This window comes from Maylandia zebra, linkage group LG5, assembly GCF_041146795.1.
Source record: "Maylandia zebra isolate NMK-2024a linkage group LG5, Mzebra_GT3a, whole genome shotgun sequence".
Taxonomy (NCBI): domain Eukaryota; kingdom Metazoa; phylum Chordata; class Actinopteri; order Cichliformes; family Cichlidae; genus Maylandia; species Maylandia zebra.
This window is the reverse complement of record NC_135171.1, coordinates 8,683,176-8,698,303: the sequence shown is the minus strand read 5'-3', so window position 1 is coordinate 8,698,303 and position 15,128 is coordinate 8,683,176. Positions and strand designations below refer to the sequence as shown.

Sequence of the window (15,128 nt, the reverse complement as noted above, 5' to 3'; positions counted from 1 at the left end):
CGACAAGGACGATATAAACCCAGCAGCCTGCTCTTGTTGGGAGGGGTAAGGTGAAAAGAAAAACAAGCGGTGAGAAAAGAATAAAGAAACAAAGGAAGAAAAGAAAAGAAAGGGAGAACAACAGAAGGGATTTGCATTGCCAAGCCTCCTGGGGGGAAATGTTGGGTTTTACATGTTACAACTTGTTGGGTAACTGAAGGTTTTGTGTGAAGTGATTCTTGTGTCATGGGAAGTATAACGTTTCAGTGTTTTGAGTGCTCAAAGGAAAGGAGGCCATTTTTGTCAGAGGACAGAGGTATGCTCTCTCCCTGTCATTCTCCAGCCCCTCCCTGTCTGTTGTGGCGGGAGCGCTCAGCTCGCAGCGGGTAGTCCTGGAACAGCGCAGCCATGACTGTGGTTGGATAGCGAGGCCACTGTGGTCTGCTTTCAGAGGATCAACTCCCCGAATCCTTCCTGTCAGAGACTAATTACGTGTTTTGTCGAATGTGATCGTATTTTAATGACGCTAGAGCTAGGAATTATTAATTAATAACAAAGCTAGCCAGAGCTAGTGGTAGTTATCAGCTAACGCTAGGTCTGGCTAGCTTTATTCTAGTTTGTTTAGCTAGGTGGAATCATACGTCTCTTTAATTTTGACTAGCAAAAACTGCAGTTGCTTGTTTTCTAAGCAGTTAGGTTAAGTTAATAACTTGCAGATATAGAAATAGAATACTTTCTTTAATATAATTATTTAATATTTTTGTCCACAAAGAAGAGCATGTTACCAAGAGATGAAACTTGCCACAAGGCAAAGTATGCAACTTCTCGGGTCTCCAGTCAATTTATGGTTCAGCAAGAGGAGCTTGCTCATAGTGTGTAGATGGTTAGGGATGGTCGGTCTGGCCGTCAGTGAACAAAGTATGTCGTTCAGCCAGTCCATGGGCTATTCTTGCTTGTGTCACTGTTGGTCTGTCAAACTGCTGAAGCGAAAAGTGACGTTCTAACATACAAAGAGCTGAAGTGGAACAAAGAATTAAACTATGCAAAGTGTCCACTGCAGCCACTGTCTGTGCTTTTCATGCTGTACTTTTGATCTTTAACGTCTTTTCACGCTTCTTCCTTGTCAACCAATCAGCATTTGGCAGACGCTTAAATAACGTTCGGAGCACTGCATGGGGGGACCCTGAGGGCCAAGAACCCTAGAACTCTAGAAGTACAGCAGTGGCATTGTGCAGTGTTCCTCTTTTTTAATGATCTGCCAGGCCTTTACTGCAGCAGCTTTCAGTTGCTGTTTGTTTGTGGGCCTAACCCTAAAGTTTAGTCATCAACAAGTGCATGCTCATTTGGGTTAAGATCAGGTGACTGATTTGGCCATTCAAGAATATTTGACTTCTTTGGTTTAATAAACTCCTGGGTTTCTTTGGCTGTATGTTCTGGGTCATTGTCCATTTTTATTATGAAACACTGCCCAATCAGTCAGACACAGTATGTCTCTGAACTCCTCAGAATCTGTTCGGCTGCTTCTGTCCTGTGCTACATCATCAATAAACACTAGTGTCCTGGTGCTACTGGCAGCCATGCACACCCAAGCCATTGGGCTTTGGACCATGAGCTGTTCCACGCCTTCTCCATATTTTTTTCTTGGCATCATTCTGGTAGAGGTTAACCTTGGTTCCATCTATCCAAAGGATATTTTTCCAGAATTGTGTGTTGTGGTGCTGACTTCATCGGTGCTTTCTGTCTTTCTCAGAATGTAACAAACGCTGTATCAATGCTGTATCAATTTCTCAGAAGGGTTTTTTTCTGTTTTCTCAGCTTAAGGGTCGATCGTGGCTCAAGAGTTGGGAGTTGGGAGTTCGCCTTGTAATCGGAAGGTTGCCGGTTCGAGCCCCAGCTTGGACAGTCTCGGTCGTTGTGTCCTTGGGCAAGACACTTCACCCGTTGCCTACTGGTGGTGGTCAGAGGGCCCGGTGGTGCCAGTGTCCGGCAGCCGGACAGTGCGCCCCAGGGTGGCTGTGGCTACAATGTAGCTTGCCATCACCAGTGTGTGAATGGGTGGATGACTGGATATGTAAAGCGCTTTGGGGTCCTTAGGGACTAGTAAAGCGCTATATAAATACAGGCCATTTACCATTTTACCATAAGGGTGGCTTGTTTCACCTGCATGCAGAGGTCCTTTGACCGCATGTTGTCTGTTCACAGCAAAATCTTCTAACTCAAGCACCACACCTCAAATCAACTCCAGGCCTTTTACTGCTTAATTGATAATGACATAACAAAGGAATTGCCCATACCTGCCTATGAAATAGCCCTAATTGTGCATTTACTTTTGGTCCCTTTAAAAAAAGGGTGGCACATGTTAAGGAGCTGAAACTCCTAAAACCTTCTTCCCATTTGAATGTGGGTACCCTCAAATGAAAGCTGAAAGTCTACACATCATCATGTCCATGTCTATTATATAACTATAATTGGAATATTTTTCAGTAAACGTGAAAAAAACAACTCTTGGCTGCTCTGAGGTCTGTTTCATTGTGATTTCTTAGCAGCATGTGGTGAGCGCCTATAAAAGCTGAATAACACCGTAGGTGGTTGAAAAACAGGCCTCAATCAGATAACCTTAGAAGAAGCCAGTGCTATTTAAGTCATGCAACACACCGCATATATACATGTATGCACAAGGTCAGGTTCCACGTAGGTGCAGTCAGTACAGATAGGCTAAGTGTGTGTTTAACTAGAGAGAGATGTGAAGGCAAGCGATAACCTGATAACCTTGACTGGTTTGCATTGTTCACCCTAAGGCACAAATTGTATTGTTTTTGAAGTACCTTTGTGCTTGTAAAAATGCTTGCACCTGGACGCACATTCCTCGCTGACAACAACAGTGCGGCCTTCTGAGATTCTGTGCATACCTCTGCACTTGCTGACACACACACACACACAGAGTATGTGCAGAGGCGTGTGAAAGCCACCTGTGGCAGCTCTGCGGTCCAGCCCCTGTGGAACGTGAAGGGAAGACCCAGGAATAACTTGCTGTGTGGGACTCAGCTCGGTATGTTGCCACTGCCGCCTGCGCACAACCCTCCCACCCCCTCTCTTCCGGCAATCAGCCCCTCGCCACCACATGGACGGTGACTGCTGCGGTTTTCGCTTATAACAGTTTCCCACCTCCATCCCTCCACAATCGTTCCTTCCCAACACCCTACAAAACTACACACCACAGCTGAAAGCAGACGTCAGACAGGATTAGGCTGATGAACAGTGTTGTGGGTTTGAAGCTGATGGTAACTTTTCCCAAATATGACAGATAACAAATGCAATCAGGCAGTAAAATTTGAAGCAAAATCACAGTTGTTGTTTTTTTAATATGAAAGATATACAAATGAGTGTGATATCATCTTTAAACCAAGAGTAATCAAACAGGTGGCAACAAATGAGTTCAATTGCTGGTGATCCCCCTGCTTGCAGGTGTGTTTATTGTGCTTTTTAGTTACCGTCAGCTGTGTAAATTAGATTTTCTTTTATCGCTTTGTGATTTGAAAACACAACGAGTCATAAATGCACACACATTCACACAGGTTTAGAGCCTAGCCAGGCAGGTGGGTTTGTGTTAAAATGCACCAACAACATTACTGTGTGTTTCCTAGAGTGCTGGAAATGTGTTTTTCATGTTGCTTGGCGTTGGCAGAGGGGCCGGTCAGGAGCTTCGGGAGTGTTCCCAGAGGGCCGCGTAACTGTTGAGCTGGTGTTCTCATAAACAAAATATGTTCATTAAACTCATCAGGTAAGTAAGGGACGTGTCTCACTTTACAGGGTTGACACTGCAGCCTTTGTAGAATTGCAAAGGGAAATCGCCCTCTTCAAGTTGGTCCAAGTTGTCATTATCCTTTCTCAAGAGGTCATAGGAATCCACGTCATCTGCTGAGAAAATTAAGTGTGGCATTTATTATCGACGAACTGAATTTATAGTTCAAGACAAATATCAATCTTTAAAGATTTTTTAATCTAGTTGTCAGGATTTCCTAAAAAAACAAGCTCATAGTAGTGAGTGAAATTCAAGTGTTTAGCTGTTTATTCTGCCAATTTCCTTGAAGATTAAATTAAACATTATTCCAGTAGACAAAGTATCTCAATAGTTTTCTGTGGTTATTCTTGCACCACATAATAACCTTAGATTTGCTTGATGTTGCTTGCTGGACTAGTACCAACTGCAGAGCAACTGCACCCATTGAGTTTTTCACCTGAATTATGCTCCGTTGCAGACATGTACAGCTGACGGCCAATTATTCATTCCTGTTATAGTTCTTTGAAATCTGCCACCTGGAGCGTAGTGTAGTTGGTGCATTGCGATGTAAATTATCTGCAGACAAGTCCTTGTGGTCTCAGGAAACAAACAGACTTCACGGACGTTCCTGCAAATGCTTGCACTCTCTATCCATTACTTGGAGCTAAAATCAGACTGTAAACAACTCTTCTGTGACCACATGGCAGCTGAGTTCGGTGCACAACGTTTCTACCTGTGTTTTGTAGCTTTTAACACACACACAGACACACAAACGCATGCATATACATCACTGAGGTTTGGAGTCTTGGACCCTGGCAGACAGGTGGCTTTGTTTGGAAACACAGTGTGCAAGCTAAGGGGGGGGCACTAATCATTCTTATGCTTTCCGCAGAACGGTGGCGCTTTTTTTTTTTTTTTTTTTTTGCCATGTTCCTGAGTTGGTCGGCACATTCCGCTGGCATTGTTATCCGGCCTGTTTCCTGCGGCCGGCGGCTTTTGTCAGCCTCTCCCCCATTGTCTCGGCTTCCTTTGTTCCCCGGCTCCAACAATGGCTTTTTTTCTGCCTCTTTATATATATGTGCACTTTTTGCCCTTGTGTGTTCTGTTTGTTTTGTTCTGCTGTCTGCTGTGTTTTTCTTTCCTCCTGCTGTAGAGCTGGGAAATAACACGTATGCACACAACCCTGAGTTGATTTGTTCAAGTTCACTCTGGTTCAAACCTCTCTCACTCAACCTGTCCCCTCTTCAGTTTTCTGCTTTTCTTCCTCACTGAGGCGTTGTCTGTCTCCCTCCCCTATAACCTCTCATTATTCACTGTCACAAACTGAGGGAGACACACACACACACACACTTTAACACAACCACCACCTAACTCTCAAAACTGAATTCAGGAGTCACCTTTTTTTCTTAAATTTACCACCTCAAAATTAGGGTTTCCTTTAAGAGGCAGAAATGTCACAAATTGATTTAGCTATTTGTAGCAATTATTAAGTTATAAGCAGGATATAAGAAAATTGTATCTAATTATGGAAAACCAATAAGAATCTTTTTTTTTTTTTTTTTTTTACAAAAGTCCTTTTTTAAAATTTTAGATATGCTAAAACTTGCAAGAGTAATAAAAAAGTACATATTTCGATTGCTTAGAGTCAGGGTTTAGGGTTAGGGATATCACTAATGATGACTTAAACCTTGGAGGGATAATGTGAGGTACTACTGATGTGTAAGGCTGTCCTGATACTGTTTTTTGGGCTTGGAAGATGTGCCTGATGAGCATTGGGAGAGACTGGGTGCTGACGGAGGTCAGGCAGAATAGCTCTCTCAGTGACGTCATCAGCGAGAGACCGGTGACCAGCATCGCGGAGCATGACGTCCGAGCGGCACTGAGGAGAGTGAACACAAGGAAAGCGGCGGGGCCAGACGGCATCACCGGCCGTCTGCTGCGCTGCTGTGCTGACCAGCTAGCAGGTGTGTTCACTTACATCTTCAACGAGTCCCTGGCGAAGTCTGTGGTCCCCACATGCTTCAAAAGATCCACCATCATCCCTGTGCCCAAGAACAGCAAACCCTCATCCCTGAACGATTACCGGCCAGTTGCACTGACCTCGGTAGTAATGAAGGTGTTTGAGAGGCTGCTGAAGAACATCATCTCCTCCTCCATCCCAGACACCACAGATCCGCTGCAGTTCGCCTACAGATCCACAGAGGATGCCATCGCCCACGTCCTACACACCACTCTCAGCCACGTGGACAAGAAACAGGGTAACTATGTGCGAATGCTGTTTGTTGATTACAGTTCAGCGTTTAACACAATAGTGCCCTGCAGACTGTTCACAAAGCTGAGGGATCTGGGACTCAACAGCCGTCTGTGTGCATGGGTGTTGGACTTCCTCACTGGCAGAACTCAGGTGGTGAGGGTGGGCAGGTGCTTCTCCAACAGCATCACCATCAACACAGGAGCCCCTCAGGGATGTGTCCTCTCGCCACTGCTCTACTCCCTCTACACTTCAGACTGTGTGGCCACCCATGGCTCCAACACCATTGTGAAGTTTGCTGACGACACAGTGGTGTTGGGTGCCATCTCCAACAACGATGAGGCGGCCTACATGGATGAAGTGAAGAATCTGGCATCGTGGTGCCAGGACAACCACCTCCAGCTGAACGTCAGCAAGACCAAGGAGCTGGTGGTGGACTTCAGAAGGGGTCAGCACAGAGACTACAAGCCCATCATCATCAATGGAGCTCCAGTGGAGAGGGTGCAGTCCTTCAAGTATCTTGGTGTCCACATCTCCTCAGACCTGACATGGGCTGCCCACATTCAGGTCCAGACCAAAAAGGCTAGGCAGCGCCTGTATCACCTACGACAACTGAGGAAGTTCAGGGTCTCTCCAAAGATCCTCAGGATTTTCTATACAGGCGCTGTGGAGAGCATCCTCACACAGAACATGACATCGTGGTTTGGGAACAGCTGTGTGAAGGACCAAAAAGCTCTCCAGAGAGTGATCCGTACAGCAGAACGCTGCTGCAGGATTGCTCTCCCCGCGCTTCAGGACACCTACACCAGGAGATGCCGGACTAGAGCAGCGCAGATACTGAAGGACCCGTCCCATCCTGACAACAAACTGTTCCAACTTCTGCAATCTGGTAGAAGGTTCCGCATCTTCCGGGCAAGGACAGAGAGACTCAAGAGGAGCTTCTATCCCCAAGCCATCCGTGCCCTAAACACACACACCCGCCCTCTCACATCATCTATAATTGACTGAGACAGGACTCTCTTCCAGACACTCTAAACCAAGGCACAATGTACATTTCAATTCCTTTAATTTTAAATATGTTTATATTGTCTATCCTGTAAAATAGTCAGATGTCTATTCATATTAATGTACAGAATTCACCTGCTTGCTGCCACTACTGCACATTCACCCAGTGTATATACTATATGTCTGTATATATATATATAATGTTCTTCCTCTACACCCCCCCCCCCCCCCCCCCCCCCCCCCCCCCAATTTTTGCACATGTCGAGGAGCGTGTCAGGCTACATTTCACTGTGTGTTATACTTGTATAACTATGCATGTGACAAATAAAGAACCTTGAACCTTGAACCTTGTAAATGTCACAAAACAAACAAACGAACAAAAATGAATATCCAAAACCCTAAATGGCAACCAAATGGTTTGGCTATCTGAGAGGTAGAATATTTGTGTGCATGCCTGTAAAAGTAACAGCAATCAAAATAATGGGGAAACAGCTAAACCGAATTATTTTTGGAGTAAAAGATCGCATAAGTGTTGGTATCCAGTATAAATGCTCATAGTACTCATTATTTATTATGCACAGCTTACACCTCTTTGCTTTAATCATGCTCTATAGCAGTATTTGATTACAAACTTCTGTTTAAGACCATATTGTTTATTTTCCCTATGACCGTTCATAAAGCTTCATAGTTGTAAGAGTCTCTAGCCCAGTTGCCGACACACCTCTAAGGATTCCTTTTTCATCCTTAGCTTTAGTCTAAATAAAATATCTGAACAGCAAGGGATGAAATTTTCCACCAACAAATTTTCTATTATTTTTTCTTCTTTGCTGTCAATATGTTTACTCCCAAATCTAGAACTGGGAGATGATTACCCAGTGCCCAAACCTCACCACACCCAAATGACAGCTAGTATTGTGTATTTTTTTTTGTCTTTCAACAGAATGGTTGAGCCCAGCCCTCCAGCACTTCACATTCACTCCAGTGGGGATGTCAACATGGCAGGCGTTGGTGTCAAAGTAGAACGTGAAGACTCTGGGGGAGGGGCTGCAATGGATACCAGCGGCGAACTTCGTAAAACGTCTCCTTCGCGTGATTGGTCAGGAACTCAGCCCCTCGAGGCTCGCCAGTTGACCCCACCACTGTCTCGCTCCCCTTCAGTAAGGATTACGAAAGGCATGACAGGGAATTTTAGGAAGTCAACAATGTGTCATAGATTGGTATATCAAAATATAAAGTATATTTGCATGTTCTTGGTGAGATTTTAATTGAGGTTCTCTTTTCTGTCCTGACAGGAGGGATCTCCAGGGAAGGACCTGCCTCACAGACAGAGCCCCATGGGACTGAAGGAACCTAGGATGCATGATCGATCAGAGGGACAATCCAACTTGAAAGAAGGTCTGTCAAAAGCAAACGCCATTTCAAAACTTTATTTACAACCACAGAGGTGCAAACCGAGAGTCAGTTCTGTCTGCCATGGTGTTGATGTTCATTAGCCTATTGAATTAATACATATTAATAATATGTAATTATAGGATTCATTGCTAGTTTTATTATTTCTTGATTGTTTGATTGCGTGCTGTTTTTAACTCAAGAGAAAGTTTTATTTGTATCATACTCTTATTTATAATTTACTTGGTGACTGACTGTACCATTATGGGTTGATGTCTTGTGCTGGTTTTATCTGTTTACCCCCAGTAGAGTTGTTGTTGCTGTAGCAACAGCTCACAGGGATCGGAATAAAGAACAAAGTCAACCTCCCAAGAAGGAAAGAAACTGTCCTGCTATTAGGAGCAATTTGGGGTTGAATGTCGAGTATTTACCAGGAGCATTTCATTTAACAGGGTGGCCCTAATGTTAGTCATTGAAACTTGCTAAGTCAATTTAGCAAAGTACTTTATACATACATTAATTTTACTTACAAATGTTCTGCAAAGAATATTTTCCCAGTTTTATAAGAGACAGCACAAATACTCGCAGACAGCCAGATACCGACAATTAGATGATATCATTGTCACGCCTGCCTACAAGCATGAGGCCTGAAGGTATAAGCTTAGCAAAACAAGCTTTAGTCACTGACATGTAAAGTATGTCATTTTTGACTCGTGTTTTATGCAAATATTGAATGTGTGTTTTGCTTGTATAATGCCAGTTTACAGCAACGGTCGTACGGTTAGTAGCCAAACCAGGATTAGACAACTGTGGGAAGGAAGAACTCAATTTTAACAGGAAAAAACTTATAATATATTATTATTAATTATTATTATTAATATAAAACCAGGCTCAGGAAGGCATAAATACTTAAGTTCATTAAAATTGTCAGTTGTGTATCTTGAGAGTAACGTTTTAGATCCAAGCTGTTTGGATGTTAGCATGTAGTCGGATTGGCACTTAACAGTTTTGCCTCAGTATTTACTGGATTTCAGACAGTATCAATTCAGCCCTCAGCCTTTCTCTTTTCTGCACCTCAGTGTTATTACCTTCTGTGGGAGTCTTTCTCTCTTACTCGCACACACGTCCATATAATTTTCCCATCTCAGACTTTGATGACTCCATATCTTACGTGTTTGAGAGCGCTACATTCTGCTGCTATTCAGCATTAAACAATGCAGTCTGCTTAAAATCGATGTGTGGAAGTGATGGTTTGTCTCACAAAGCGGGGGTGTTGTTTGGATTCCTGAACGAGTTCAGGGGCTTTTTTTTTTTTGTATGTGTGATTGTGTTCAATTTCTTTGGTCGGGAGTGAAGGGCTTCTCTCTGAGCCGCGTGCAAGACTCTCGTTGCCCTCTAGTCTTTAACCAGCCTGCACTCCTTGCCTTAAATCTTTCTCAAATTTGCTCCAGTCACTGACCTTGAATTGTTCTCTGTCCAAATATTGATCCACTCAAACACTCAGAACTTCTCCCTGATGCACAAACAACCTCTGCCCTTCGACACCTCAAACATCTTCTTCAATCAATGCCATTAGAAAAGCAGAAGAGAGGCTCAGAAAGTAGTTTAGTGTTAGATGTATTTTATTTGACAGAATATATTTTTCATGCCATCTACTGCTGCCCACTGCGGTCCCGCTGAGTACCATTAGTGTTCTCTTAACAGTGATGCCTACCATTGAGAAGCTGCTGAATGCTGACTGGAAGGACAAACTCCTGGATAAAAGCACAGTGGGGTCAGGACAGCTGAAAGGTTAGTTTCAAACACTACAAATGTTGTACATATACAATTAGACCGTATGAATTACAGCTTTTCTATTCTATTTCTCATTTGTTTTATCAATTTAAAAGCATCATATATAACAGCTTGGTGCATACAGCAGCATGTGGCAAACCATTGGTTTGACATTTAGATGGAAGATATGTAGATATTTCTTCTTCTACCTCTTTTTAAAGGTAAAACATAACCAGTGTGTGTGTGAAGGCTTAATTAACCCTAAATTTTCACCCATGCGAAAGTGAATAGAATAGAATACAATAGAATAATCCTTTAATTGTCCCACAAGGGGAAATTTTTCTTACATATTTACATTAAGGACAAAGTGTAGTGATGGCGTTACAAAACTCGTGTGTGTGTTCTGGGGTTAACAATGTAATATTTTTCATATGTACAGTGATAACACACACACACACCAGTGAAATCCAGTGCTGGCTGTCACTGTGCCCGTCTCACTGATATAACCACACTCACAGCACATGTGTGCTGCTGTTATCTCAATCATTTCACTGAATTATTTGATCCCTTTTTTTAGTATTTGTTTGCACATGAATGTAATGATTATCATAAACCCACATTTGCCACACCATGTTTACCACTTGGTAGAACTGAGCAGAGAGATAGCAGACTCTAGCTGCTCGGCAGTCCTGGGTCTTCTTTTCAGCGTTTTTTGTTTCACCTTGAGGCATTAGTTGTGCCTCTCCAGATGTGCAAACTGATAAATTCACCTCTGTGCCATCAGGGATGCAAACTTTTCAACTGCTTGCTCATAACAAGCTGGATGGTCCTTCTCATTTTTAGACCAGAGGAAGTGGCATTTGTGATTTTCAGAATTTCGATTTGTCTGATCTAACAACAGTTTTGCGCTTTGCTTCAGTCCAGCTTCAGAAGGCCCGAAGATAGACGAGCATTCAGAGGTGGCCTCCTGCCTTGTCTCTTGTACACAGAGAATCCTCCAGAATCGCTGAATCGTTTAATGATATTATGTATATTTATAATCTTTCTGACTTTGCATTCAGAAACATTATTCTGAAATCTGTAGCTGCAGTTTTTTTACAGATTTGTTATCCTCTGATGTACTTCTTGGAATCTCTGAGATGCTCCTTGTATAACCAGTCATGTTACTGACCTCCTGCCAGTTAACCTAACTGGAAAGTGCTTCCCCAGCTTTGGTGCTCCCATCCCAACTTTTTTTTGAGATGTGAGATATTTTGAAGTTTTACAGTTTCTCAGCTCAGACATTTAATGTGTCTCTACAGTGAATAAAAGACAAGTTTATGAGATTTACATTTGACACATTTTTGGAATTGGCTTTGTAGTTTTGGCAGCGATGAAAGATTCATTTTCATAGTGAGGACGCGTCTGTCCTGCAAACATTATCTACAGTTTCTGATCTAAGCAGTTTGGTATAACAGCTTGTTTCTGCAAAATGGGGAAAAAAGATGCTTATCAGTTTCAACCCTTTCAACATCCTTTTCTAGCAGTTATGAGATTACAAGATAGCAATTGATTTTGAAATATAGGAAACATAAAGCAACATGTTACGAAGAAGCTTCAGGTTTTTTTCTTTGAGATTTTGGTTTTTCTGAATGTGTGAAACTTGACCCACGGAGGGTGTGAGGAGATAAAAGACAAGATATTACATTTGAAAATGATCCTGTGAAAGTTAGAAAGGTTTTTGTGAGATTGAGAAGTTTGTTATTATAACAAGATGTTTTTAAAAGAGGGAAAGTTTAACATTAAAAACTTTGCTGAAAATATTGTTTTGTGGAGGAAAAAATTACCTTTTTAGGTAATTACAAGAAATTTTTCTCAGTCTCATAAAAATGACAAAAGTTTTGTATTTTGTGAAATTTAATTTAATAAAAGCAAAAATATCTTTTTGTAAAACTGAAAAATATTATTCACCATAAAAATATGATTTTTCTTTTATAAAGAGAAGAAAAGCTTCATGTTTTGAGAAATTTTGTGGGAAAAATGGGAAAACATGAGAGGTTATATAACAAAACTGTAAGAACAAGAAGAGAATAGTATTTTTTTTATCCCTCCGGTATAATAATGGTGATAGTTGGAGACATTACTAAAGCAAAAACGGAATAAGAAGGAATAAAAAAAAAAACGGCCTTATCCTGCATAAAAACACAAAGCCTCCCACTCCTCCCACCAGGTACCCCCGAATCTCTGGCAGAGAAGGAGCTCCAGCTGTTGATGATGATCAACCAGCTGAGTGGTCTGAGGGAGCAGCTCCTGGGAGCCCACTCTGAGCAGAGAAACATGGCCGCCCTGTTGCTGGAGAAACAGCAGCAGCAGATGGAGCTGGCTCGGCAACAGCAAGAACAGGTATCTCTACCAGATCTTTGCATCACTCACCCAGTTCAACAGAACATGCAAACATGTGGACATCTCAAAACAAATTTCTGTCTCTCTGCTGTGTATTATCTTGATAAAGAATATAAAGGGCCTTTCTGACCAAACAGACGAAAAGCCCCTGTGTGCACTGGTGCTTGTGTTCTTGCTCCATACAAACACTAGGCAAATTAGATGGCCGAAATTGAAAAAAGATCTTTGTCTAATGTGCCTTTTTTCACACAAGTCCACAGAAGGAGAACACCGCACGCACTCGCCAGCTTTTTTCTGGGAATAAATGAACCGCCGCATGCGTGCGTCATGGCTGATCGTTAGAATTTATACAGGCTAGCGCTCACTTGTTGTGTGTCTCGTTTTTCTGTGTCTCAGATCGCCAAGCAGCAGCAGCAGCTCATCCAGCAGCAGCACAAGATCAACCTGCTTCAGCAGCAGATCCAGGTCAGCTCCTCTCACGACCTTTCGCACATCTTCCTGAATCACTTCAAGGAGCAGAGTGGGAGATTAATAAATGAATGTGTGAGACGGATGGGGCTTGTCTGTAACGTGCACGTGTCCTGCTCTGTCCCAGCAGGTGAACATGCCCTACGTGATGATTCCAGCTTTCCACCCCACCACCCAACCCCTCCAGGTCAACTCTGACCCCCAGATGACCTTGCCACTGCAACCGATCCCCTGCAAGCCGAGTGAGTAATCAAGTGGAAAGGTTTCAGTTTTATTATTATTTATTTTTTCATATGCAGGCTGACAGCAGTGCAGCATTAAAAGAAAGCTCGGAGCTGCTTTGTTGGGGCAGAGTTGTTGACTCAGGCTGTGGGATCTAGGAACACCGCTCTGTATCCGTAATTTTAAGGAATATCAGGCAAACACTGCAGACATTTCTAGCAATGGCAGGCAGGCTTTTGAAACACTGGAAAGTTGTGACGGCAACAACAAGGTAATATTCTTTCTAACATTATGTAATCTTTAATCCATCACTCATATTTAAACATGTTTGCAACCGTATAAAGTAACTTTCAGAGAAGTGTCCTTTAACAACCTCTGGGCTGACCTGTGTGAAGGGCATTCTGCCTCCACAGAGTAATGCATTACTTTATTCCTTGGGTTAAAAAAAGTAATGAATCATGTGTAATACGTTACTTTTACTGAGTAATAAACACAACACTGACACTGATGGTCCATTTTAGTCAGAGAAACTCCCAGCAAATCAAAGTATTTCTGGAGGGCTCAATAAGGTCATGCTGTATACTACATTCTTCTTCAAATACTGCTGTGACCTGCTAATAATCCTCCAAGGATTCCCTTGATTTAGTGAACACTGTGTTTTGTCAATTCATTCAAAGTCTTTTCTTATGCACCCTGTTGTGTGGGAAGAATGAACACTCTACTTACCAATGACTGCAAGCTTTGAAGGCCAGAAACTTTGTGCTGAAAAGATATCTCCATCAGTACAGCTCCATAAGTTGCCATCCCTGAGTGTTTATGTACTTCAACTCAGGGGCTATTTTATAGGAACTAGAAAGGCATCCGTGAGACTCCAGTGCAACAGTGCTTGAATGTACCTTTCAAACACGTATGCTTGTACAGTTAGCAGGCTATTGAGGCCACGGCTTCGAACGCCACAGCTTTGTAGAAGCTTGCTTTCACCAGCCTTAAAAGCTGTGCTTGTGGATCTTTTCAAACTTAAAGACACAAGGCCAGTCTTTAAAACAGTGTAGGTGGAATTTAAGGATAGCCATTATATCGAGAAGCGCACGTGTGCGTGAGCGGCTCTGAATGTTTTGACACATGAATGTAAAATGTGTCGGAGTGCTGGGCTGTGTAGAAGAGGTCAGCAGTAACCAGAGCGTTTTTAAAAACAATATGCATGGAGTGAAACTTTGAGCCCTTTGCTTTCATTTTGCTCAGATCTTTTATTTGTTTGGACATTTGCATGTAACCTCACGTATCAACTGGACATTGTATTTTGGGGACATTCCCTGCAACTCCCACTTGGCCATGCGCAAATTATGTTAATTCTCAAACTGTAACAAAACATCTACTGTCTCAGAATGACTGTATCACTTACTCACGTTATTATTCAACCTTAGCTGAATAAATGCTATATCACAAATTTATCTTGGCAATAGTTTGAGATTTGCCATTGGAGAGGTGATATTGCCTTATCCTCTGCACTCGATATTCTGTATAAACAAACTGCCTTCGTATTATGGTGGATTCATGGCTAATGATGCTGGAAGTGAACATTTAAATGCTAAAATGAATGTAAGGCTGTAGGACAGGGATGTCCAACAAAGACAAAGAAACCACTTTAATTACTTTGGTGTGGCGTGTATGGCAGTGTTGGGATGGGGTGGGTTTTTTTCAATAGGAAAAGCTGTAAAACTTATGAAAATACCGTTAAAAGCCCAGAGTCTATGTCTTCCTTCACATTTTCAAAAGCCGTCCACTGGGCCAGATTAGAGTCTTTGCATTTCATCCTAGATAGTCCTCAGTGAGTGCAAGTTAATGGAGGTGAAGAGCTGAAATAAACACCTTAACAAA

The 15,128-nt window shown here is 42.5% G+C and overlaps 1 protein-coding gene across 6 annotated transcripts in view; it reads left to right on the top strand.

Annotated features, from left to right (window-relative positions):
- sox13 (SRY-box transcription factor 13) overlaps window positions 1-15,128 on the top strand; it is a 51,927-nt gene that overhangs the window by 21,563 nt on the left and 15,236 nt on the right. For 5 of the 6 annotated variants that reach the window (XM_076883687.1, XM_024802634.2, XM_024802635.2 and 2 more), the window contains 6 exons: window positions 7,957-8,173; window positions 8,309-8,411; window positions 10,110-10,196; window positions 12,388-12,560; window positions 12,957-13,025; window positions 13,156-13,270. In XM_076883687.1, coding sequence (XP_076739802.1) covers window positions 7,958-8,173; window positions 8,309-8,411; window positions 10,110-10,196; window positions 12,388-12,560; window positions 12,957-13,025; window positions 13,156-13,270 — 763 coding nt within the window. In that variant the 5' untranslated portion in view covers window position 7,957. The remainder of the gene's footprint in view (window positions 1-7,956; window positions 8,174-8,308; window positions 8,412-10,109; window positions 10,197-12,387; window positions 12,561-12,956; window positions 13,026-13,155; window positions 13,271-15,128) is intronic. The other variant, XM_024802638.2, reaches the window with a different exon arrangement.